At 45.2% G+C, this 27,701-nt stretch overlaps 1 protein-coding gene across 1 annotated transcript; it reads left to right on the top strand.

The window, feature by feature from the left end:
• Positions 1-620: 620 nt before the first annotated feature.
• Positions 621-26,529, top strand: abi3bpb (ABI family, member 3 (NESH) binding protein b; the record flags this gene model as incomplete). The annotated part of the gene is made up of 18 exons (XM_084454058.1): positions 621-714; positions 5,000-5,179; positions 7,598-7,666; positions 7,763-7,895; positions 8,830-9,011; positions 13,268-13,336; positions 13,509-13,583; positions 14,904-14,993; positions 20,484-20,552; positions 20,729-20,845; positions 21,030-21,119; positions 21,240-21,449; positions 21,820-21,925; positions 23,040-23,119; positions 25,325-25,354; positions 25,853-26,011; positions 26,138-26,260; positions 26,414-26,529. 18 exons carry the CDS (start codon positions 621-623, stop codon positions 26,527-26,529), a joined length of 1,992 nt encoding a protein of 663 aa, XP_084310184.1.
• Between the last annotated feature and the right edge of the window lie 1,172 nt (positions 26,530-27,701).

Raw genomic sequence — 27,701 nt, 5'->3', positions numbered from 1 at the left:
TGGCACGTGTGTGTGTGGGGGGGATAATCGTCTTGGGGGGGGCGGGGGGGGGGGGTTTGGGGGCGGTTCGAGGCCCCCCTGCACTCGCGCCATAGGCCTTTCCTGTCAACAGAACAGGGATGTGACCCAACCTCATCCCCACCCCGTTGTCACCATTCTGGACCTGGTTCAGCTTCGTCTCAGGCGACCGTTTGGCGGTTGTTCTTGAAAGGCTGGACATTTGGGGGAGGGAGGGGGTGGAGAGGGAGAGAGGGGGAGGAGAGACAGGGAGAGAGAGAGAGCATGAAAAAAAGTCAGATTCTACAAATCCACCCCACAGAGGGTTGGTGTGTGTGTGTGTGTGTGTGTGTGTGTGTGTGTGTGTGTGTGTGTGTGTGTGTGTGTGTGTGTGTGTGTGTGTGGTTGTGACGTCAGCCAGGCCCCTCCCACTCCCGTTCTTCTATAGATGCCGCAGGGCCGGTGCACCCTCTCCACACACACCAGAGTCTCCCTCCTGGACAGTGCTGCACAAGTCCTAAGCCGGCTGCTCCAAACAGTGACTTAGCGAAGTTGTCCAGCGTCTCGTCCTTCCTCTCCTCCTCCTCCTCCTCCGGACCGAGACACACCGATCATCATCAGCCATGGCAGGCTCCGCCGGGCTCCTGAGACCCGCCCTCCTGGTCCTCCTCACCGGGATCCTACTATTCAACTGCATCCCTGCTCAGAGAACCAGAGGCAAGTGCACAGGGTGACCAGCGTGTTGGATACTGCACAGTATCCATATCTATCTATCTATCTATCTATCTATCTATCTATCTATCTATCTATCTATCTATCTATCTATCTATCTATCTATCTATCTATCTATCTACCTACCTACCTACCTACCTACCTACCTACCTACCTACCTATCTATCTATCTATCTCTCTCTCTCTATATATAAATATCACATTGAAGTATTTGCATTCCAAAGGGGTTTGTGTGCCTTAGTGTGCATGTTTATTGTTGTTTATTGTTTATTCGAATGGATCCCCCTGCATGCTGCTGTTGTTTATGTATGAATGGATTTGTAAGAGACTATTTTCTGACAGCTGTGTGAGGATGCTTGTAGCAGCTGCATCATGCATTGTAAGCCCAGCGGAAATGTTTTGCTGAGTTTGCATCTTCATCTCAATTTCATTGACGGGGGGGAAAAAACTTTGCATTGCCAAAGAACTGTGCAAAGTGAAGTGTTGGCACAGATTAACAGGGTTTTTATCATGATCAGCTGTCTTTCCAGACATCTTAACAGTGTTGGTACCCAAGTTGCAACCTGCATCTCAAAGCAAAAAGCAGCAAAGTGTATTTAAGTGTTACTTTAGTTTAATAACCCACCAAAGCAAGTCCAGAGCAGTGAGTGCCTTCATCCCTTTCAACAAACCACTTGTCCCGTCTCAGGAAGTTAAATTGCATAATATGACAAATTACATTTACTAAGACTGAAAATTGTTCTGCTTAAGACAATGGGTGACTGCCATTCCTCGTTACCTCATATGCAAAAGCTAGCCAAGACAAACGCTGTCTTTAAGCTGAGCCGTGTACAGTCGATGCAAAGTCTGTTATTGCCATGTGCACTGGTGCATATACAGTATGTTGGCATGCGCACGTGAGAGTGTGTGTGTGTGTGTGTCTCAGCTGTACTGCATGCAGCCAACTCTGCGTGTGTTCTCCACAATTAACGTGTGTGTGTGTGTGTGTGTGTGTGTGTGTGTGTGTGTGTGTGTGTGTGTGTGTGTGTGCGTGCGTGTGTATGTGTGTGGGTGGGTGCGTGCATGCGTGTGTGTGTGTGTGTGTGTGTGCAGACTATGCGATTTATTTAGCAGTGAACATGTATGCCAGACTGAGCTGGTATTGGGTGTTGTTTTTGGGGTTGTTTGTTTTCCTCCTTGTTCTGTCGTCTTAGTTTCTTGAACAGCTCCATTGATAAAGAGGTAGAGAGGTTCTGGAAAGTTCTGGCAGACATCTGGGGGTAGCCTAACTCTGTCTCTCCCTGGAGAAATGCCCTTGGAGGAAAGCTATCTTCGATCACAGTTGCCCAGATGAATCAACTATGACTCGTACTCAAAACATAGACGGGGTGGAGGACTTGGAGTTTGGCTTCCTCATATCGTCTCCTTACACATGAACACTGAAGCCAGCAATGAATTATACATTCTTTTGATCTGAGAATGATTATGACACTCTGACTCTATAATGAAATCAACTTTTTTGTGTGTGACCTCAAGTCAAAGTCTTGAGGACTGTACTGCCCTACTGTACAAAGGAAAAAGCCAGTAACTTAGTTTATGTTCAAAAATGAGTTATAATCATGTTTGTCACATTAAATCAAATCAAATCAAACATTATTTGTACAGCGCATTTCATACACTGAGGCCACACAATGTGATTTATGGGGAATGGACATAGGTCCTACCCTTACATATTCCAGAAGGAAGCAAAAAAAACAGTTGTGAAAAAGTGAGCTGTAAAAATTCTTCCCTGACTTCTCTAAAGACTTATATTTTGTCACATGGACAAATACCTTCTATCTAACGTATTGCATTTTGTAGAAAATAGGGGGTCGAATCTACAGTTACTGCAAAAAGCCCTATAGGCAAACCACTTTAAAGTTATTTTTCTCAGTTCTGCACTCTGGGAAGTTACGGCCTTTTCCCAGTGTAGAGGTCACAGTAGTGACCTGTAGACTCCGAACGTGGAGTCTGAGAGCAGACCCGGCCCCGTCGTTGAACACAGCCCAGGCACGTGTACACGCTCCGTGGAGCAGGATACTGTAGAGTAAAACGTGATCCGGTGTGAGGCTCCAGGGACAGATCTGCAGCTGGAGGTACGGGCCCAGTCATCACACGGTACAACTTCACGGGGGCGGATCAAAGACCCGTGTGTTGTCTCTGGGTCTCGCATGCCAAAGAGAGACTCGTCAGTTGCATAATCCCACCTTGCACAACTAACCCCCCCCCACCCCCCCTATACTGCTTTTACTAGTCAGTCTTACGAGACCTTGGAGGTGGATGGTGATGATGGTGGTGGTGAGGGGGAGGGGGTTGGGGTTGGACGAAGGAGATTGTGGTCACAGCATTAGTGTGTTTGTGAATGTGTGTGTGTGTGTGTGTGTGTGTTTGGGTGTGCCGTTGCCCGTGATAGTCCACATAGCCGTAAAGCTAGAGCATCCATCCACAATGGATGAGAGTGAGCAGCTGCAGCAGCAGCAGCCTGAGAGCCACAGCCATACTAAATGTGACTGGAAGATATATAATATGCACCTGGAGCACCTCTGAGAACCTGGATTTACGTCCCCAGTAGGACCGTGAGGTATGATGCTCCGGGAGAATTTGTACAACAAGCGTCTGGAGATTTGAGGGATCTTTCGGTATCGTGTGTGCGTATCGCTTTTCAGGAGATGACTGAATTCGAGGGAACTGAAGAACCAGGCGCAGCACGGGACGTACCATCTGGTTTAGAGGGTCCAACGACAGCTTCGCGTCCAGTTTCACATTCAGCATAAATGAACGATTCGCGAAGAAGACACAACATTGTTTTGGAAGAAGAGATGTATTGGATGACTAACAAGATGTTTGCCAGGGGATTTTGTGTAGAGGGAGATTTTTCTCCTTAATCCACCCCCTCCAAGGCTGGTTATTGTTCATTTCAAGGCACTTGGAACCAAACCAATGGTTCTGTTTTCGCTCGTGATCAACTCCACGCCGGGCTGCGCTCTTGGGTCAATCAGCTGCAGTTGGAAGCCTTTCAACTGTGAAACGCAAAGTCTGTGCCAAGAATGAGCTTGCATGATTACACACGTCTTGAATGTCAGACCGACAAGGTACTGTAGTCTGTTGACCTTCCCACCATTCAAGTAAGCTATAGGATACCAACGCAATCTGCAGAACAAACATCCTTAAGAAAACTGAGGATGGACACAGTCTGTCTCGGAAAATTAGAGCTGGCCTGTCCTGAAACGTAGTTTACATTCTAAATAAAGGGTGCTATACTGCATAGAAAATATGTGTTGCAATGGAAGAACCATCTGAAGAAATGTTCCAACGAGAACCCTTTTCAGGTCCGTAAGGCTCCGCATAGGGTTCCAAACAGAAGCTCACAGAGCTGAAAGGGGGTTCCAACACCCCTCATCAACAAATGTACTTCAAGTAACCCTAAACAATACTTTTCGCTCAGAGAGAATGGATATGACTGCTACTCAACACCAGTTTGTTTACCCAGTGTTGAAGAAGATTATGCAATTTTCTGACACAACAAAACAAGTAGCTGTTTAACTTCATCCAAACCAACACTTCCTAACAGCTCAGCAATTTTTCACTTTCACTAACACCTTCCCATGATGAATTGTGCGTGCATATTCCATGGGTTTGTCACAAGTTTGCCTTTTGAATGACAGCATTAACGTTCTTGTTACAGACTAATTAACACTGTGCTGAGCTTCTGGCGCCGAAGTGTTTGCTTAAGGTACCGAAGAAGGCGGCTGACTGATGCGCCCGACGATACAGAACTGCAACGGCATAATTTTCCGCTAAGCCATCCCAAGCCCTTTCATGTGCTGTTTTAAGCCTGTTTCTCATGAGTTTTTAAAGGCCTCTTTAACCCACTGTAATCAATCCTGCTTCCTGAGAAACAGGAAACAAGTGGAGAGAGAGAGTGTCTTCTAGCTGAAGACCTTATTACTGGCTTTAAATTATTCCATGAGTGATATTTTCGAGATTTCCTCAGACAGCTCTTAGGGAGTCACATTTCACATACTGATCTTGTCTCTCTTTTATACCATCAGAAACCTTAGGAAGCTGTGGCTCAATTAAACAGTTAAGTCTGATAATATCAGACTTATCTGATGGCAGTAAAATATACATATCTCCATTGTTCAAAGATTGACAATAAAGTTGTATTGAGTTGTATGACCTTTCGAAGGGGTTCAAGTAAAGAAATACACTGTATAATCCAACCATATCTACCTTCTCCATGTCTCCACAGTAAGAAGACAGAACATGAAGGTGCGGATCAACGCCACCGGCGACACCATCGTCCTGAAGTTCGTCCGCCCCAACCCCGACGTCAAGCTGGAGGGCTACATCCTGGGCTACGGCAGTAGCATGTTCTCCAAACAGTTCATCCAGCTGCCGGAGAACGGAGTACCCTACTCCACCGAGATAGGCAAGACTTTATCCTTACACAGATTTTCATGGCACATTCTACTTCCAGCCGAGCACACCCAAGTAGGCTAATTGGATGTTCTTAACTAAAGAACTATTAAGACTTTGATTAGTTGAATGAGGTGTCGCGTACATGTTAGACACCTGCACTAACCTCCACTGGGCTCACAGTGGACCCCCCAAAAAATATGAACCTCTGTTCTCCTGTGCTGCCTTGCAATCCCTCCCCCAAGGGGTTAAACGAACAGAAATTGCGCCACCTCACTGCGCCACTTCATAAAAGTGTTTACTTTACTCTTCTGAGCCCTTTCCTGTACAACCATCCATCCATCCATCATCATCAGACATACTCTCTCCCATGAGATACTTGTCAACATCCCAATCCTGCCCTCACAGGTCAAGCTTACCTCACAGTTCATGCTTGTGGTTTTTTAAAGAACAACCATCATGTTGGCATTCAGAATAACAACCCTTGTGCATGTGGTTTAATGTTTGCCGCATGAAAAGTATATGTATACAGTAAGTGTATTTTTTTGCTGCTGAACAAGCTTATAATCCTCCACAGTTTGCCTTGGTACCTTTACCTGCCAACTGTAGATTCTGTGCTCTGGTGTGTTCGTTTCTCATAAACCGCGTTAATGGCGAAGTTCACGGGCAATTACACATTACTCATATTCATCTATGAAGATTTACGAGCGCCATTAGGTCAACGGGGGAACATGTTTCCTCTTGTTATGAACAAAGGTATCCATGACAAACATGTAAACCCGTGCGGCTTTGAAGTCGCGGAACGGGAAGGGGCCCATGCAGGCAACGAGCAGAACCAAACACCTCCCTCGGCTCCAGGAGCCCAGTGAAAAGGGCCTGGTGTTTGTTCAAGGAGAACCAGCTCCGCATTACTCCTGCCTCGCTCCTGTCACCTGCGGCAGCCAAGTGTACTGAGGGTTCGCACATTATCAGTCATGGTGGAGAGTTGTGACCTCCCACAGCACCCCCCGCCCCCCACACCCCCATTGACAGCTAAGGGTTGAGGAAATTGGCCTCAGGTGCCTCCAACCAAACAGGTGATAGGAATATATCCATCTCAACGATATCTCCAGTGGGACCAGTATAGGTTAGGCAAACACACAAACTGTCAATAGTTATATTTGTAATTTATCTACAGGACCTGGGAGGAGGGAGAAGGGGGGTCTTTAATTGGCCACATGGTGAAACATATTACACACAGTGCACAGCGACATACTGTAGCACACACAAACACACACATGTGAATTTCTCCTGCGTTTCTCCCATCCAAGCTGTCCTCCTCCAGTGGCAGGCAGGAGCAGTGAGCAGCCATCGTTCATGGCGCCCAGGGACCAGTGCTCAGTCCAGGTCCTGCTCAGGAACAGGACTGAAGAGCATCTGTTCTTCTGCATGTTTTTTGTATTGGGTTCCTTCGGGAGGAAACCCTTTTGAACACGGGGGGAACATGCAGTTCTAGGTACTGCGCCACCGTGCCCCACGTGAGTGATTTTGGGGTCAAACCGAGGACTTTGCGATCCTCAGCAGGCCGCTCTACCTCCCGAGCTATGTGCCGCTACTTTTTTGTCTCATTTTCATGTCTTCATGTAGTTTTTTTTTTAAAAATTTACACACCTTTTATTTGATATTTTTATGCTGACTCATTTATTGAATCTGATTGTTTCCAAAGAACCTCTCCCTTAAGCTATCATGCAATCATTTGTGGTCTTTATTTTTCTATAGTCAAATAAACCAAACTAAATCCCTTGGTTCCGGATTAGAATGGGTGTTAACTGGATTAAGAGAAAGCTTGGGCATTTGAGCCACAACGCCAGGTCAAGGGTTTGGGTGTACCGCATGTTGAGAGGCCGCTTGCTGGCACAGGCGTTATGGGTGCGGCAGGAGACAAACGATTAGAACTTTGTCAGCCTTTGGTCAGAACCGTGTTAAGCACTCAAACCGCTCATGAATGTCGGCCATGTGATCAAAGTCTCACAAAGAGTTATCGTTCGTCTCCTGCCACACCCGTGACTCCATGCCAGCCAGCGAGCTGCCAGGATACGATACACACACACCCCTCTCTGCCCTGGCATTGGGTTTCAAATGCCCAGGCTTTCTCTTAATCCATTTAACACCCTTCCTAATCTGCCAAGGAAAAAGATCTTTCTACCTCACCTTTTACATCCTGTCCTTTTATTCCTCTGTTATGCTGAAATGAGATTTCATGTCTTCACAGGTCAGGCTATACTGTAGAAATACAATATTGTCATTTCTATGACAGATTGCGTCCAAACAGCCAGATGTGTTTTCCAACGAGTTGGTTACAGAGAGGTCTCAACAAGTCATTGCTAATTAATTGACTAAATGTGCCACCCTTGTGTAATTTCTCTTTCTTCTCTTTTATTCACCATTTCAGATGCCGAGCCAAAATATCTGGTCGCTGTCCAGCCCATTCCCAGCAACGACGTGAAGAAACATTGCACAGGTGCCACGAAAATGGCCACAACTCAAAACATGTAGCACAGAGACCCGTGGAGAATGTGGTGTGTGACCTTTGACCCTGCCCTTTGTGTCCTCACAGGAAAGGTCAACCTAGAGAAACCACTCCACCTGGTGATCGGGTCCATCACCCCGACCTCCGTGCTCCTGTCCTGGGGGAACTTCCTGAAGACGCCCTACGAGGGCAACATCATGAACGACTGTCTGGAAGACGGGTGAGTGATAAGTGGCGAGTGAACCATCTGCTTTCGCTTTCGTGTAGCAGGATCTTTCCCGACGAATCCGCTTCCCGTGCAGACGGATGACAGCCGAACACACCGACGGTCTTCCAGGAATTCCGACTGTCTGTTCTTCACAGGAGTGAAACAGCTCGCTGTAATCCCACACACCCGTCCCAAGAAGCCTTTAAAAATATTACTGCACATGTGATGTAGAGTCAAAACCCGGATGATTCATGATGAATAACGATTCTACAGAGGAACATTAGGAAGTATGTCATCTTTCTCACATGGAAAGCGTTTCTCACACGGGGTGTCGTGGGACGGGGTGTTGTGGGTATTTTCCACTGCAGGTGTGTGAGGGAGCTGAATGAGGATACACAGACTTGTTGGGATACACACTTTTCCTCAGCTCTCACTTTCTCTCCCACATTTAACGCATAATGTTTTTTTGTGTGTTTTTTTTCCTCCGTTGAAAAGGGAAAAAAGTTGGAAAAGTTATCGGAAATTTTAACCTAACCTGTACAGCTGAATGTGTCTCCAACCATTTCGGGGTACTTATTAAAAAAACTAATGTCAGTTCCTTCTGTTAACGTTTTGGCTGCTACTGTACAGTCATTACTGTAGAGAGAAAACATAGGAAAACTTATCGCTTGTGACTGAGGAATGAGAGAGTCGACTGATGATATTCCAACAGTACCTGTTGGGACAGGCCGATTCAGATGAATAGCTAGCTCCTGAAATGGATAGCTCTAGTACTTAGAGCAGATGAGTATCTATTGAGTGAGTGATTAAAATGGCCATCAAACTCAGGTCCTCTGTGCACTTAAATACCATGTTAGACTAAGCTTAGTCTTGCATAGCCAGACCTACAGGCGTTCCCCTGGTTTTATTGGATGGGAATGATCTCGATTGCCCCTCCCCCATGCAGACACTACACCATCAGATACCGGGAGAGGAACAGGAAGTGGATCTACCAGACCTGCCCCACCAGCGACACAGTTGTCGACAACCTCAAACCCAACACGCCCTATGAGTTTGGGGTCCGCCCCAACAAGGACGACCGTGGCGGAGTGTGGAGCAAGCCGGTCGTCCACAACACCAACATGGGCGGTACGTCACACTAACTAGCCCCCCATGCAACAAAGGCTGTTTGTAATCAATTAACTAGTTCTACTTTTATGGCCTAGACTTTCTGTGGGAAGTGTAGCTTACATTGTTTCAGTGGTCTGCCCAAAATGCTTTTAACAAAAACAGCTTGACTAGCAACAAACAAGGTAAACAACCTATAGGTGAATAGACACATGAAAACAGGCACCATATTGGATATTTTGTTTTTCAACTACTCAGGTATTTCCAAATGATGACTTGTGACACTTTCTTCTCTGAATCATAGTTGTTGTTCATCTGTTTCCCTTTTTTCCCCAGACAAGAGCATCCAGAAACCTTCAAAGCACCGGACCCCTATTAAGAACCCAATGGTATGTGCCGTCCCCCTATTAAGAACCCAGTGGTATGTGCCGTGCTATGTCGGGCTGTAAACCCAAAGTGTAAAGGAGATTCTCTAATGACTTTCACAGACATGTTTAAACAGAATTCAAGGAGGTGTTGCGCGTAGACCTTGTCATTATTACATTACATTACAGTCATTCAGCAGACACTTTTATCACCTCGTCATCCAACGAGACATGGCTCTGGCGGTCTTGAAAGCAGAGAGAAAGCCTCCTGATGCGAGAGATGTGTTGATGAGGTGGGTGAGGAAGGGAAGGAGTTCGGGCGTAAAAGACAGAAGGAGGCAGGAGGGGACGGGGTCTAGGGAGCACGTGGTGGGGCAGCCAGACGTAACAAGGCTGAGGAGCTCGTTAGGGGAGAGGGGAGGAAGGTGGGGTCAGGTGGGACCTGGAGAGTGGAGGGTAGAAGGGTAGAAGTCAATAGACTTCTCGGGAAGAGCTTCTTCCTGCAAGCCATCCGGCTCCTGAATGACTATCTAACCCCCCAGGACTGTATTTATTATAGCTGTTGCATGTACATAACTCCCACTACCCCCCTCGGTTATTTTTTTATTTACTCATATCCATGTATAGCATGTACATAATCCATCCAGACCTTTTTCTATCCCATCCCAGCTTAATGTTATACGTATAGAAAGGGCACTTATTGTGTTTTGTGTTCATTTGAAAATTGCAAGTTTTGTAAATTGTAAGTTTGTAAATTGTAAATTTGTAACTTGTAAATTTGTAATTTGTAATTGAGTATTAGATTTTATCTGTAGCATAATCCTGGAGCTGGCAGCAACATTTCACTGTGACTGTGCACCATGCAGTACATGTGAGGAATAAAGGAGTCTCTATCTGTAGAGATGGGGAGTGTAGACAGGGGGCGGTAGAGAGGTGTGGTCGGTGCCTGGAGAGTCGAGCAGTGGGGGAAAGAGGATCTGATATCATTAACTTTCATCAAAGAAGTTGGTGAAATCGTCAGGGAGAAAGGAGGATGTAGGAGTGTGTGTGTGTGTGTGGGGGGGGGGGGGTTGTTGGAAATAGAGAAGAGAAAGTTTCAAAGAGTCGTCCCTGCGGAGAGGAAGCAATGGCACATGGGGACATGGATGTGAGACATATTGCATACGGTGGAGCTCCGATTGCACCTAGATAAACATCTGCTCTCCCCCACTGACAGCCCTCCTACCCACAAGCCCCTGCCCCGCATGGAAGACACTAATACGGGTCAGGAGGGTCACTCCCACATCCCAGCTGCAGCAGCTAAAACAAGCAGGGCATCCTAAATCAACACAGGACATGCTCCGGTGGCGGGCTTCCCCGCTCATGGTGCTGCTACGCTGTTCATAGGGCCTCCTTCTCCCACAGTCTATAGACTTCTATTATCAATAGACAATCAATAGACTTCTATACTCAATAGACAATCAATAGACTTTGATTATCAATAGACAATCAATAGACTTCTATACTCAATAGACAATCAATAGACTTTGATTATCAATAGACAATCAATAGACTTCTATACTCAATAGACAATCAATAGACTTCGATTATCAATAGACAATCAATAGACTTCTATACTCAATAGACAATCAATAGACTTCTATACTCAATAGACAATCAATAGACTTTGATTATCAATAGACAATCAATAGACTTCTATACTCAATAGACAATCAATAGACTTCTATACTCAATAGACAATCAATAGACTTTGATTATCAATAGACAATCAATAGACTTCTATACTCAATAGACAATCAATAGACTTTGATTATCAATAGACAATCAATAGACTTCTATACTCAATAGACAATCAATAGACTTCTATTATCAATAGACAATCAATATACTTCTATTATCAATAGACAATCAATAGACTTCTATACTCAATAGACAATCAATAGACTTCTATTATCAATAGACAATCAATAGACTTCTATACTCAATAGACAATCAATAGACTTCTATTATCAATAGACAATCAATATACTTCTATTATCAATAGACAATCAATAGACTTCTATACTCAATAGACAATCAATAGACTTTGATTATCAATAGACAATCAATAGACTTCTATACTCAATAGACAATCAATAGACTTCGATTATCAATAGACAATCAATAGACTTCTATACTCAATAGACAATCAATAGACTTTGATTATCAATAGACAATCAATAGACTTCTATACTCAATAGACAATCAATATACTTCTATTATCAATAGACAATCAATAGACTTCTATACTCAATAGACAATCAATAGACTTTGATTATCAATAGACAATCAATAGACTTCTATTATCAATAGACAATCAATAGACTCCTACAATCAATAGACTTCTATTATCAATAGACAATCAATATACTTTGATTATCAATAGACAATCGATACACTTCTATTATCAATAGACAATCAATATACTTCTATTATCATAACATGGACGTGTGTGTCTGCGTCTCAGCGTTTGATCCCCAGTTCAGTGTTGTACAGTAAGCTGAGGGACTGGGGGGAGACTAGAGAGGCGTGTGTTTGCGAGCAGCGAGATATCTCACCTTCAGACAGAAGCCATGAGATATCTCACCTCCAGACAGCGCAATATGGAATGTGACTCTTAACATTATATATGTGAAGTACCACAGGCGAAAATATGTTTCGTTTTTTGTTTTTCAGAAACCAACTGGACTCTTCCCTCCTCGTCCTGGTAAGCCATTGCAGTGTTGGTCCACCATGACACTTTTATCACCACAATTAGAGAACATTGGAACAAGGAATGTTGAATTGCTTTGAAAAGCATTATTCCAGGACTCGTAAGAGAGGAATGTATGTTGTTAACTTGCAACAGGTATTTACAGTAAGTACAGGCTGTATCTTAGTAGCACTGTTACATCTGTTTTAAAGGAGTAGTAAAGGGAAAATGCATGTTTAGCCCGGTTTTAAGGTTACTTATGATCATATACAATGGTTCAGATCAAAACGTTGAGAGTTTAACATGTTTTTGAAAGATTTTTCAAGATGCCCGACCACATCCATTGTATGACCAAAACGGTGGTAGAGCAATTATCAACTTTCTCAAAAGTGCTAGTTTTGTCAACGTTTTGATCTGAACCATTGTATATGATCATAAGTAACCTTAAAACAGGGCTAAACATGCATTTTCCCTTTACTACTCCTTTAAGTGACAAAATAAAATATCTCTACTCACGTAAAACTGCATGTTCCGACTAGTCAAGGAGAGTGGCTATGTACAGTAAGTTATTACACAGACAGTGAATCTGGGAAGTCATGGCCATGTTAAAGGTTTTGATCCTATGTTGAAGGGAATCCATGTGATTTGGTGTGCGCTGTCTCCAAGTAGCTATCGCTATCGTTAGCATCCCTGCTATTTGAATATGCAGTCAATGTCTTAATGTCAGTCTTTTATCTCGTCCACCGCTCCACACGGAGAGAATCAGGAAGAGTTTCTTCCCCCGGGCCATTCGTCACCTCGATGACTCTAGCTAGTGTAAACAATGTCACTACAGCTAGTACAGTACATCTAGTACATACTGTAGAGTCAGCATATCTCGTGTTTACAGTATAACATTACCATATTATATAATGCGGATGATAGTATATCTCAAACCCGGGATTATTTATTGCTATAGCATGTACGTAGTGCAACCATGTCTTATCTGTATAGACAGATTCCAGTATCTCCCCCCTCTTTAGCTTCGTGTAAACGGTGTTTTTAATTACCCGTAATCTTTAGAGCACGCCACAGAGCCGGCAGCAACATTTCACAGTACATCATTGCACACTGTACTCTTACACGTGATAAATTAATCTTAATCTGAAACTAATCTTGTGTTGATTGTTTTCCCTCCCCAGCTCTGCACAACAGGACCCAGTCGTGGCTCAAGAAGCCCGGCTTCCCCGGATCCCCCAGGACATCATTCGGTGATTACTCTCTCGCATGTCTCTCACACTCACACAATCTCCTCCCGACACGCCATTCTTTTTATATTCAGGGCTGTTCTGGTCTTGTAGCCTTAAAGACCTTCTCTCATTCTCTCTTGAAACACAACCATTCATTTTTGACACGTATGAAACATGATGTTACTCTCTACAGCACCACCAGAGACCCAGAAGGAAACTAGACTCGTACCCGGCTCCAGTGAGCCGCAATGGCCTCAGTTCTCTCTGGGTAACGAGGAGACGTTCTCACTTTTGAATTCACAAAGCTTTATACACAGTCGGTTCACCGTCGCTTGGGCTATGACCGTTGCGCTGCTGGGTCTGAAAAAAACAGGCAGCTGTTGCGTTGTTGGTTGGCTGCATGCTGGCATGCCTTTGAGTCCACTTGAGAAAGAAAGTCCGGAGAGTCTCGGAGACGATGGCGCGGGATCTGCCCGACAACAAGATGGAGGTACACGTGTAAGTCCCACCCCCGAAGAACGCGCAATGCCCGCCATGCTAAGACCCTATGGAACCCTGCTTGTTGTGCGCAAGGATACTGCTTTTTGTGCACACTCTGGCGATCATCTCCTTCAATACGCTGCCAATTACACCGTAGGCTACAGTTCACCTCTCTATCTCAAGTAATTATGATTTCTTTCTTTCACTCTGTTGTCCGTCAATCCATTTTTTTTTCCTGTACGGTATTCTCACCATCAGACTCAGTTTTCCTCACTTTTTCACACTCTCTCTCCACAGCAGTCATTTTTGTGTGTCTTCATCCAGTACAGCTCACTGGCAGCCATCATCCCAGAAGTCATCTCTCCTGTCCATCCCTGTCCTGTCACTGCTCTGTCCTGTTTATATTTGTGTTTTTAAAACTCTTTGTTGTTGTTTTTTGCGCCTCCATGCCAGCGGCCATGCTCGGTTTGACGTCAGTCCGCATGACACCAGTGCATGACAAAGACGCAGACGTGTTTGATTTTTTTCCTGTCGAAAAAGGAGGAAAAAACAACACAAAGTCGCTCTGCAAACCTCCACCCCCCTCCTCCTCCTCCTCCTTCCTGTCCTCGTTGATAATGTCTTCAAGCCTTTCTTTGGCCTTTTCTCTATGAGGTACTATCATGATTATGGGACCAAAACAATTCAAATTCGAACGATTACTATCATTCTGTGATTGATTTTCGTAATGATTATTAAGTAGACAGAGGCATTGAATATTTTTATGGTCAGATGTGGGCGTTCAGATTCCCTCATCCATCTGGCTTTGGGATCTGACTGAGGGGGACTCAAATTCCTGTCTTCCTGCTTCAGACTCATAAGTGCGCCACAGCAACCAAGCATCTACCATATACTGTTCACCAAACATCATTGGCCGCGTTTCCCGATAAAGAACCTTCTTAAGGAACCCTTCTTAAGCAACCCTTTGTGGGAGTTAAGAAGTACTTTGGAGTTAAGTGCTTCTTAACTCGTTCGGGAAACCCGGCTCTTCTATGTTCACATTCGGCCCACACACCAAAGCTCCAGGCCCCATAATCGGTGTGTACCTCTCTGTTCTCTCTCGCCCCAGACAGTGGAAACAGTATTAAAAATGCCTCCTCCCAAGCCGGGGGCATCCCTACCGTCTCCCCCCAACTACTGCCCACCTCCACCACCCCCAGTACCACAGCCACTGCTCCCAGTACCACCACCCCACCAACAACAACAACAACAACCACCGCTCCCAGTACCACCACCACCACAACAACAACAACAACCACCACCGCTCCCAGTACAACCACCACCACCCTCCCAGCCCCTAGGTCCACCCCAAAGGGTGACAGGCACCAGGGGCAGGCTCAGCCCAGGGCTCCCAGTAGCGACACAGACAAGTCGGGTAACCCCTCTGGTAATTTTCATCTTTCAACTTCAACTTCTCCCCCTCCTCTCTCCTCCACCCCCTTTCTTTTTTTTTTACAGGGTCAGCAATGTTGTTTCACGGCTATGGAACATTTTAAAGAGTGGAGATTTGGTTCACTCCAAGGAGTCCCGAGGTCTCGTTAAGTCGAGAGCGAAACGTTCAGAGGTGTCTAGTTTGCGGGAATCAAAGGCTGCACTCTGGAGGTTTACTGGCAAAACAGAACTTGGCCATTCGGCCTATTTCACCCCAGTGGGGCAGTGATGACTGCTGAGTAAGAGATTAGCAGGACGGCGGGGGGGACGGGGGGGTCTACAGTATCTGCACTGATTTCCAGCATCGTAACCCGACCTTCCACTAACAGATAGAAGCTCTCTCTTCCTCACAGCTCCGCGAGGTTGGCAGGAAGGAACCACGGCTCTGAGGCCCGCCCTGGGCAGAGACACAGCCAATCATAACAACAGGGGTAACGATGACATCATCGTAGGAATGCCCTCGCGTCGTTGTTGTCTGCCTTCTATAAGCTCGTTGTGGCTCCACTCCGTGTGTGTGTATGTGTGTTTGCTGTGTGTCCTGCACCGTCATCATCATCATCATCATCATCTTCATTCACAGCTTCCTGTTCGCCGTCATCAGGATTTAACGCAGATCCATTTCATCCACAGGAAACCGCCATGGAGATGAATGCACCTTTTTTGCACCTACCCTACCGTACACACACTCGTCATCTAAACCCCGCCCTAAACATCTGCATGTCGTTACACCACAATCTTACAGTCATTTTCACCTTTACTTCCTGCCGCTACGGTCCCATCAGCATTTATAATATGACTGTGAATTCCAAAGATTGTGAAAGCTTAAAGTGCTTTAAAATCGTGACATAACACGGAATGCTGTATGGAATATAGTCCATGGGAAGTGGAACAACTTGAATTACAGGATGTAGCTGGTTGAGTTGTTCAGGACAATCGTTTGAATGGCTTAAGCCTCATTGACGTAAAATATTAAAACTATAAGTGATGCATTCTCCATCACTAACACCATCATGTCACTGATAAAGGCTGCTGCTGTTGCTTCGGGCGTACCGGAATGAGTGGCACCATGGACTTAATTAATTAACATAATTAACTAAGATAGAGAAAACTGTAACAGAAGTCCTGCCATTGTGTTTGATCCTCTAGGTCAAGGCAACCAGAGAAATCTGACGCCATCATTACCGCTCCGGCCTTACGGCCAGCCCATTAAGATGGTCGCCAGGACCATGAAGCCGACAGGCAGAAACCCTCTCTATCCCGCCAGTAACGGCGTACGACACCCCTCCTCCTCCTCCTCCTCCTCTCTTCCTAGGGTCAATGATTCGTCTCAGACCCTGGGCACAACAGGGGGTAATAGAATCCTTCTCCATCTCCTCCTCCTCCCTTCTGCTCCCTCCCTATCTCTCCTCCCTACTTTTCCTCCCTCCATCCATCCCTCTCCTCCTCCATCCTTCTCCTCCTTCCCTCCCTCCCTATCTCTCCTCCCTCCCTCTCCTCCCTCCCTCTCTCTCCTCACTCTCCTCTCCTTCCTCCCTCCCTACCTCTCCTCCCTCCCTCCTTCTCCTCCCTTTCTCCACCTTCTTCAGATCTCCTCCATAACCACAGTGTGGGTTGGCTGAAAAGCGCACCGGGGCTCTTTGTGTTCCCAGAATGCTGTGTTCACTCGTAAACCAGCCCCAAATCTTACGTCACAAATGGGCACAGATTGAATTAGCAGTGGCAATTTTGAGGGGCCCGGTTGCAAAACCTGACAAGTGGAGTGGCCGTCAGCCATGCCTTTACGTAGCTTGACAGCGTAAGAATTAGCGATTGGTCGCGGGTATCAATCTCTCGCACCATCTGCGAAACTCACAGACATCGTCAGCTGAAAATAGGCCTGCCAGGAGTGATTGACATCTCCGACCATGTTAGGGAAGCACATAATGTTATGCCATTCAAATTTCTCTTGGTTAAGAGGTGCTCTGCGCATGAGGTTCAGGAGTGAACAGGATTCTACTGTGGCTTGTCATCACATCCTTACACCATTTTCTTCACAAAACTTTTTTATACAACCCTTCCTTCCCTTTGTTTCAAACTCAAATGGTCTGTATGCTGGATTTGATCTGTCCTACAGCTTGACTTCTTTAGCTTAACCGACTTTTCCACCTCCATAACGTTCCCTCCTCTACCCCGCAGTGAACGGAGAACACCAAATGGGACTATCCCTTCCCAAACCCAAAGTCGTGTGGTCCAGACTGCGAATGGGTAAAAAGAGACGACTTCTCGTTTGTGTGTTTTTCTCCCATTCATCATTAACATGTAGCTGTCGTCGTGGCAGCGTTCATCCTCACCACAGCCCGTGTTGGTGTCCCTCACCCCCTCCATCGTTGACTGTTGATTAATATCCGTCTGTCCGTCCATCCGTCAATCTGTCCGTCCTCATGTTTCATTGCCTTGTGTCTTTACAGTTGTGGTGTGTTAACTCGAGCTGTTGCGGTCTTCAAAAGCTGGCCGGCACCATTGTAAATAATCTATCTAGAGTCTATCAAATCAACCGTAGTGTTATTGGAGTCACTGCAGTACTTAACGCCAATTTAAGCAACACATTTGGACACGTGTAATGCGGTGGTGGGAAAAAAAATCTTTTGTTTTCATTCTGGAACAATTGGTTTCACGTTGTCAAAACGGAAAACCCAGGGAGTTTCAGAGGCCTCCGAAAAGCTGCTCGGGACTTTCTGGATGCTGAATTACACAACTTAAGCTTGTTTCCATTACATGACGCATCAATGGACGTTTGTGTTATACTGTACTTTATTACACAATCCTTTATTCCCTGAGATTGAATTGGGTTGAATCTCAGGGTTAGCAAACTCAGTTTTTACTGAACCGGCTTTCTGGAATATCCCCCTGGGCATAAGTTGGTACGTAAACATTCCAAACACATAGCATATTGTATTTTGTGATCACTAGTTTGACGTTAAGCTACTGTTCCAGGTATAACTGGTGGAAGTGTATGAAATGTAGAAATGAAACACTAGGACCAAACTGTAAGGTCCTTGTCTGACAGCAGACATGTTAAAATACGTTTCCCCGCAGCTTTTGGTAGAAGCCAATCTGCATGACCATGTGCATGTCGGTCCTGTTTTTGTGCAGGGAGCATGAGTTGGGATCAGTGTTGGGTATCCATCATTCTTCATCCATTTTGTATCTGTGGTCTGTCTATGTAATGGTATGTGTGTTCGTGTACCGTAACAGGAGTGTGTTTTGAAGTCTTTAAATGTTCCATTGTATAATGTACACCCTGTTATGGATTGTGAATATGAGTCCTTAACCTGAGTTCTCAACTAGGGGATGACAATGCAAAACAGTGGAATGCTCGAAGTGGAAATGCTCTGGTGAAAGTGGAGTAGGGTTTTAATCTTAGTGCTCTTCCTGCAGTGAACAACTCTCTCTTGGAAGACATTAAACCTGAACTGCCCGGTGTTTATGGCCGTACAAGGCCTTCGACTGAGGACCGGTTTTATGGTAAAAAAACAAACAAAAAGGCATGAATCATAGTCTCTCTGCTACTCAAAGCTAGCCCCATCCCATGCACTTCCATTGACTGGCACTTCCATTCTACACCGGCCTGGACTGCATGACTCGGCCATGTTGGATGCTCAAACTCCAGTCTCGTCATGACCGAAACACTGGTCACCGTGACTGAGAACCTGACCAAAGCCTTCAGACAAGCCTTTGGAAAGTACTTTCCTTTTTTTGTGTGGAAAGTATGAAGCTGATCATACGCTTATTTATTTTTTAAAACCTTATTTTGGTGTGGCCCATCACCAAGCTTTGCACTTTTTCTCATCACAAAGACATTAAGAACAAACTAGTCTTTAATAGAACTACCCTGTGATGAACTTGACAATTTGATTAAAGTCACAAATGTTATTTTAGTTTATTTTCCTGGGTACAGTCCACGTGCTTAAGCCTATTTGCTTCCTTGCTTGATTGCAAGTATTGACTTAGGAAGAACAATAAGCTTGAGGGGATGTGCATTGCTACGAAGGTGCCAGTGTTTATAGAACACTCATGCAATCAGGAAAGCATGGCGGGCAGCAACCCTTTCATCAGCTATGGAATCCAATTTTTGCTTTGGGCTACAGGATTGTGTGTGTGTGCGCGTGTGTGTGGCCGTGTGTATTTGTGTGTTTATATTGGGGTAATAGACTCTAAATTAGTAAAAACTAAATGTAATTACTTTGTTTATAATCACGTGGTGTAATATTTATTTTAACTTTTTTTTTTTTTTTTACACCATATTTAGATATTAAGCATTTACCTGTATATAAAAGAGGATTGGGTTGGACTTTATCTTGTTAAGCGCCCCCTCTTTTAGTTTAAAAGTATAGAATCGATAGAAACTGTACAACATGCACGTGTAAGGCCACTCTCTTTCTTAGTAAAGAGAACTATGTCTCTAGACAACTTGCCGACTTTACAAAAACAGTACTAAGTGAAACAGGCAGTTATTCAAACAACGATATTTACGTGTAATTGATTGAAAGGAATGCACATTGTTTCATATTCCAAGCTCAAATGTTTCAGAACACCAGCTTTCATGTTCTGGGGTCTGCATTTATTAAATTTTGTGCTGGAACTGGAACAAGTCCTTGATTAAAAAGAATTTGGCCTCACTGCACGAGGGGGATAATTGCCAACAGGTTTCCCAGTTCTTTTTTGGGGAATTTCAGAATATGCGTATAACCTTATGGAATTACGATGAATCGTTCATGTTTCAAGGTTTACTGGCCATTTGGGAATGGTAATAGGCTTTTATCATTAGGCTATAGAGAGTTTATTTTCACAGTAAATTCAGAAGTAGTTCTATACAGCTACCTTTAGTCATCTATGTAATGAATGGCTTACAGTATGACAGGAGCCAACTGAGTAATAATGCTTTGTTCCATGTACTGTAGGTATTGCGTCATTTCAAAGAACAACCTAAGAGGTTCCATTCTAAAAGAAGAAGTGAAAGAGTCTTCCACTGTTTTTCATTCAAGATGGCCTCTTCAAAGCAAAGACAGGGTCTTCAAAACATCCCTCAGAAATACTGTATACTGCTTTGTCTCTAGTGATTGATTTGACCTGGTTGATGGTTCTGCAATATCTTGAGCAACGGGTTGAAAACGGGGTTGAGAAACATCCTTGCCAGGTGGGAATGCAGCTGACCGGTCATTTTACCGCTGTGTTTCAGGATCTCCTGCTCGTCCATCCATACCTGTCAACAAAAAACCAAACCTGGTTGGCAAACCTGGTGACATGGGTAAGAACACCACACGCAGGGACATCCAGATATCTACCTGTTTATCACACTTGAAATGCACCCAACTGTTTGAATACCCATGGGAACTGTTATTGTCCATCTGGCTCTTTATGAAAATGTCTGTTTTGGAAGTGTAAGTAGTGACCAATTATTCTTGCCCAACTCTTGTTCTGCAGACAAGGTGATTGACCTGAAGCGAACAGACATCTTGAAGCCCAACTTTCCACTAGTAACGGCAAAGCCTGCCAAGCAAGAACGCAAACACACAACGACAGCAGCACCAGCAGTTAGTGGTATGAAGGAATACTAATAGTGTTGTACCCATTATGTTGGAGCGTTCAGACCGTTTTACTACTCAATATCAATAGCTTTTAGCTGTGATGTCTCAGCCGGAGAATAAGGCTCTTAAAAGTCTTATAGAGCAAAGACCGGCAGGTTGGTAAAAATCCCAAGTACAATTACACTTTCCTGTCACAGTTCCTCGGTTTGAAAGCTGGGAGAACTCTTCAGCCTTCAGCGCCTTGCCAGCCTCTGACGTTGACTTCATGGGAAAAAAGCGCTATACGGGTAAGCGAGTCGACCTTCGATTCCCTCGCACTCTCAGACACATGTGAGTCCGCCAACTATGTCTTTTCACGGTCCGACGCCGACATCTCTTTAACGGTACTCTCTCGTAACTCTTTGAAGCTCCTCACGTGGTCTACAAGACAGACAAGAAGCCATATGAGCCCTGCTCCATCACCACGTCCCTCAGCTACTTCCCGGAGGAGGAAGGCGGGGAACTGAATGTAACGGCTCCGCCCAAGAGCCCGCCCTCCAACCTCACTGTGGTGACGGTGGAGGGCTGCCCCTCCTTCGTCATCCTGGACTGGGAGAAGGCCGACAACGACACCACAGGTGAGAGCGAAAGCGGGATCTGGAATCGTAATGATCTATTTTTGCACAATTTGATGCTAAGCATGATGCGCCAGATGGTTTGTTCCACTCAACCCTCTGGGGAGGCTTTGTTGGAAACAGCACAGGCACTCTTGAAACTACTTGGCAGGTGATTGGATGAACCATCTGTCCATCACCGTCTATCACGGCAGCTATCCAATCATATGTCTAACCAAGGTCACTGTTGTGTTGCACCGTACCCCAAACATCAGTACCTGTTAAATAGTTGTTTAAAGTATTGCCCCGAGTAAGTCCAGATTTCTATAGATGGGTCGATGCAGGACGGAACAAAAGCCCTGACCTCTCGCTGACCTCTTGTTTGGTCCGGCAGAGTACGAGGTCATCTCCACCACCAAGGGGCCTGACGGAGAGCAGGTGTCCATCCTGACCACCAACCTGACTCACACCGCGGTGGAGAACCTCAAACCAGAGAACAGGTGTGTGGACGTCTCACACACTGTCTTCACATCAGCGTGTTTGTCCATGCTTACTATAGTGCTAGAGTAGCCCCTGAGTAGCTCAATACATGTGTTATGTTTCCATAACAAAATGCCCTATGCAAAGTTGAAGTGGTTTTGACTTAAGGTGCACAGTGGTTCAGTGTGATCGTCGTTAGGATTATATGAAGCCTGGAGGCCACAATTTCGGTTTGGCACCTCTGATCTGGACAGCTCCTCTGGGGTCGATAACCTTTTTATGAAACCTGTTTAGATTGAGGACAGCTCTCTAAGATTTACCTGGAGAGGCATTATAATTCATTTTATGCATTAAGCGCCTCTCCAGATGTTGAAATCGCTATCGGAGGGGAGGGAGGTGGGCGTAGCTCACCTTGGTAACGCTCGACTGCCAGTACAGTAGGTGCTAAAGCGATCGCAGCTCAGTCAAAGCAATTTGTTTGGTTCTGGTGCGCTTGATATAGCTTTCCAGACGCGATGGAACCGATGACGACAGAAGGAAAACAGCCAGTGTGATGACAGGCGAGACTAATTCAAGCGCACCTAAAATATTTCAAAGAAAACAAGTACTATTTTCAACCCAGGTCGTGTGGCGAGCAGAGGGCCGTCACGCTCACTAGGTTTTAATGGGCCTGAATATGGTACAGTACCATTCTGCGCTAAGGAACGCGATAGACTATATAAACCAGGTCCTCTTGTGCGAGGCAAGGACTCGGGCACGTGCAGGACTGCTCTGAATTCTCTCATATGGAGGAGCCATTAGTCAGAGGGGCTTAGGTTCTTTTCCTGAAATGTCTGGAGAAGGAATAGATCAGTGTTATGGTGAACCAGTGGGAATTCGAGCCTTGTTTTTCCCTCAGAGAAGTCAGGGCTGGACAAGAATCTCTTCCCTCAGATTTCCACCAGATACTGTGTCTGGTTTAATACAGGGTAATTAAATACCAAAAAATCTCAAATTCTGTGAAAATAATTACTCGCAATTCAAAGTAAGAGGAAGTTGGATTTTGCCGTGAGCTGGGATACGGTAAGTTTCAGGGTGCTGTACAGTACGTGTTGAGGTCATTTGATATTGACATTTCCTGCTCTTGCCTCACAGCTATGAGTTCAAAGTGAAACCCAAGAACGAGCTTGGAGCAGGACCCCCCAGTGAACCAGTGTCCTTCAGCACCGAGTCAGGTACAGAGAGATCCATCACTGTGAAGCTTCATTATATTGCATTGGATTGAATTGGATTGAAATAGGCCATAAATGAGAAGAGACATCAGAATCAGAATTCAGAATCAGAATTCAGAATCAGAATCAGATTTATTTTGGCCAGGCAGTTTTTCACACATATGAGGGATTTGCTTTGGACTGTTGGCGCATAACAATTAGACAACACATACACAAAAAGGGGCAAAGACAAGACAGGACAGTGCAAAATACAATAATGAGGAGGCAAACACGAAATTATTCTATATGAAATACAATCCTATATACAATATACAATGCACAAAAAAATCCTGCAGAGTCAGTGGGAGACACAGGCTTTGTTGATGTCGGGAAGAAACTGCTTTTGTGCCGAGATGTCTTGGTCCTGATGGACCGCAGCCTCCTGCCGGAGGGGAGTGGCTCAAAGAGTTTGTTATCCCAGGTGGGAGGGGTCGGCCACAATCTTTCTTGCCCGCTTCAGGGCCCTGGAAGCGTGCGGTTCCTGGAGGAATGTCAGGCTGCAGCCAATCACCCTCTCAGCAGAGCGGACGACACGCTGCAGTCTGGCCTTCGTCTTGGCTGCGGCGACAGCGTACCAGATGGTGATGGAGGAGGCTGGAGGATGGACTCTATGATAGAGGTGGAGATGTGTACCGTCAATGGCTTTGGCCGGTTGAACTTCTTCTGCTGCCTCAGGAAGAACACCCACTGCTGTGTCTTCTTGGCTGATGTTCAGCTCCCACTTGAGGTCCTGGGAGATGATGGTACCCAGGAAGCAGAAGGACTCCAGCGAGTCGAATGGGGAGTCAGCCATTGTGATGAGTCACCATACAGTGTGAAAAGAAGCATATACTATACTATCCAAGTGGAAATTTACACACATAAACTCAGCTTATAAGAACTAACGCTTGGATTTGGATCTTGGATAACACTTGGTTTTATAGGATAAACGGTGTAATCGTGTAATATGGGATACACTCTTTTATCCATGCACTAATGTACGTACTCACACCACACACACACACACACACCGCACCGTCCGCCAGCCCTAGTCATGTCTGCCATCCCCCGCTTACGTTTTGACGGGCTCGGCAATGAACGGTCTGTTATTAAGGTAATGATTTCAACATGGCCCACCGGTTTTTCATAATCTTGGCTCTGGACTGCAGGTACAGCCTCATACAGTAAGATCCGGGAGGCACCCGAACCCTGTGCCAGACACCTCCGAACTGGAGCGGCGGCTCACATATTCACCCAAGTCACTAACAACATATCATAAATAAACGCAGAGTAGGGAGTCACGCCATTTTTATGTTCGTGGGAGGATCTCTCTACTCGATCTTATTGGTCCTCCGTGGCTCGCTCGCATGAGGGATGCGGAGTTTTGCGAGAAGATTAATTTTCTCGTGGGTTGGGGAGGCTTTTTTTGTACCTCCGGAGAGTTTAAAGCTTGTTTGGCATATCAAGACAGGCCCCTCTGGAGTGGCGGGATCAATGACAGTGACTGATTTGGCTGTGGGTTTTCTTAAAGCCGTTCCAAACAAACGTGCTATGCAGACATGTGTTTTGTTCTTTGAGAGGAATGATTTGGTTTTCTAAACTAGCTGTGTAGGCAGGTAGACTACAGTGAAACATTTTTGGATTCGCATATGGACTCAATCTTACTCTGCATCTCTCCCCCTCACTCAATCTCAATGTCTCTCTCTCTCTCTCTCTCTCTCTCTCTCTCACACACACCTTTCTCTCTCCGTCTTTCTGCCTACCTCTGTTATCAAAAGTACATGGTCACTCTTTATTTGAAAAATAATATTTAGTAATAACTCTCTCCTCTCTCTCTCCTCTCTCTCTCTCTTCTCTCTCTCCCTCTCTCTCATCTCACGCTCTCTCACACACTCTCTGTCTTCCTGCCCAAAACTGTCATCAAATGTACATGATGAATTGAGCAATCTCAATATTGAGATATTGAATAATAACACACACTCCCTCTCTCTCTCTCTCTCTCTCTCTCTCTCTGTCCCTCTCTCACTTTCCCTCTTTCTCTCTCTCTCACCCTCTCTCTCTCTCTCTCTGTCCCTCTCTCTCCCTCTTTCTCTCTCTCTCTCCCTCTCTCTCTCTCTCTCTCCCTGTCCCTCTCTCTCTCGCTCTCTCCCCACCCCCCTCTCTCTCTCCGTCTCTCTGTCCACACGCCAGCGGACCCGCGGGTGAGCGAGAACGTGTCAGGTAAGCCCCCGCCCCGTTCACTCACGCGGAGGCCGGACTCCGCCATGCCGAATGAGCGGCGGGCTTAATGAGCGCTACTGGCGCGCGCGGCCTGCACAGCCTCAAGCCTCGTGGCTGTCCAATCCCATGAGTTCACTTCTTCCACACCCAATGCCCAGACAGACCAAACATTTACACAGCAAATGAGGCCAGACTCTTTACTTTTCCTTTCATTTGCTTCTGCTTTCATAAATTAATAAGAAGATATTAAGAGGCCTTGATACTATAAAAAAAAAGAAGACTTTTTCTGGGTAAATGATGGGCTTCTTTGGAGGAGATCAAATCAAATCAAACTTTATTTGTATAGCTTTGGTAAGGAGTGAACAGAAGCATTTGACCCAACTGATGCGAGACTGTAAAATGGATGAATTGAGAATTGCCTTTCCTTATCTTCAACTTCAGTATCCTCTCTAAGCCTCTTACAGTGCTGTGACCATGAAAGTCATCTCCCCGTTATAGGAAAAGACGCCATCTGGACCCAGTTCCCCTTCAAGACGGATTCGTACTCCGACTGCAACGGGAAACAATACGTCAAGAGAACCTGGTACCGCAAGTTCGTCGGCGTTCAGATCTGCAATTCTCTCCGATACAAGATCTATCTGAGCGATTCTCTCACCGGTGAGTCGTTATTCACAGCCCAGAACCGTACATACTTACACAGAGGGATCAGTATTAAACACATGGTTCCTAATACTATATACTATACTACTATACTACAATACTATACTGTACTGTACCTTTCAGGTAAATTTTACAATATCGGGGACCAGACCGGACATGGTGAGGATCACTGCCAGTTTGTCGACTCTTTCCTGGATGGAAGGACTGGAAGCCAGTTGAGAGCTGACCAGCTACCTACAAGAGAAGGTAGATCATTGTCAGATACCATTTTGCTGATATTTGAAGGTCAGCAGGTATTTTCAGATTCAACAGGTACTTGACAGCAGATTTATGTGTGTGTGTGTGTGTGTGTGTGTGTGTGTGTGTGTGTGTGTGTGTGTGTGTGTGTGTGTGTGTCAGGGTTCTACAGAGCCATGAGACAGGAGCCCGTCCACTTTGGCCAGATAGGGGGGAACTCTCACGTCAACTACGTCTCATGGTACGAGTGTGGGACACCCATCCCGGGCAAGTGGTAGGACCCTTCGAGGTGTCCACCGAGAAGCCTGGGGAGAAGATCACGCAGGCTGGGATGGCGAATGGAGAGGGCGTTTCATCCGAGTAGCCCCCTGTCCATATCTCTCATAACACAGCCTTTGAAAAAAAAAGTTTACTAGATTTACATGTCAGGGAGTACGACTGCACGAGTGCATTTGTAATTAAAGGGGCACTTTCGCTCAAAACCTTAATGTTTTCCATTAAGCCATTATGCATTAAAAAGTAGAAGTGTAATTATTATCTGGGCAAGAACTCGATAGATGCAGCTGTTCCTGTAGTCACACAACAAGTGTTATAATGATGTAATAGGTTGTGTCATTTGTGTCCACTTTTCCGTTTTTGTAGGTTTTGCAGAAACAGCTATATCTACAATACTGTACCTGGTTCTTACCCACAAAATAATATTTTTTACTGCATATGCATGTTGGATTGTTGGACATATACAATCTTTTGGGGATTTGGAGTAGTGCCCCTTTAACAGAAATCATGCCTTGTCACGCTATTTATCAAACATGACAACAAGACAAAACAAGACTAGACTGTTAACGACAAACTAAGGACATACTAAATGGAGATTATTTTTCGCAGTGTGTGGTAACAAACTGACACTAGATATACTTTTTTGGGAAGCTGGCTCCCTGAAACTATTTTGATAACGTGTATGATATTATTTATCAAAGTCTTTAATGCCATAATGTTCCTGGTATGTGTCTCACTGAGATACATACCAGGAGATATGAGATATAATGCAATGCTTCTGCTGTAAAACATCCCAGTATAATCGTTCATGTTTTCATAGACAGTGACTGTTCAGAAACAGGGAAAGACTCACAGGAATGGAGGAGGAGTTTTGATGTTACCCCAGCAAACTCACGTACAAAACAACGTCATCATTCAAAAACCATTCATCATCAGTGCTCTCTCTAGGTTTACCTAGCATAGGTAACACCTACCTACAGAATACAACTTAACTCAACTTCACATAGCCACACAAAAACATACAGTAGAGGCAATAGTTGGAGGACACACACACACACACACACACACACACACACACACACACACACGCACACATGTACTCGTACATACAGAAAGTCTTGTACCAATCCAGTATCCCTCCACCGTCAGCCCAGATATATACGGGGTGAGTCTG

The sequence above is a fragment of the Borostomias antarcticus genome (assembly GCF_949987555.1).
Source record: "Borostomias antarcticus genome assembly, chromosome: 19".
Taxonomy (NCBI): Eukaryota; Metazoa; Chordata; class Actinopteri; order Stomiiformes; family Stomiidae; genus Borostomias; species Borostomias antarcticus.
This window is presented reverse-complemented; position numbering and strand designations above follow the sequence as displayed.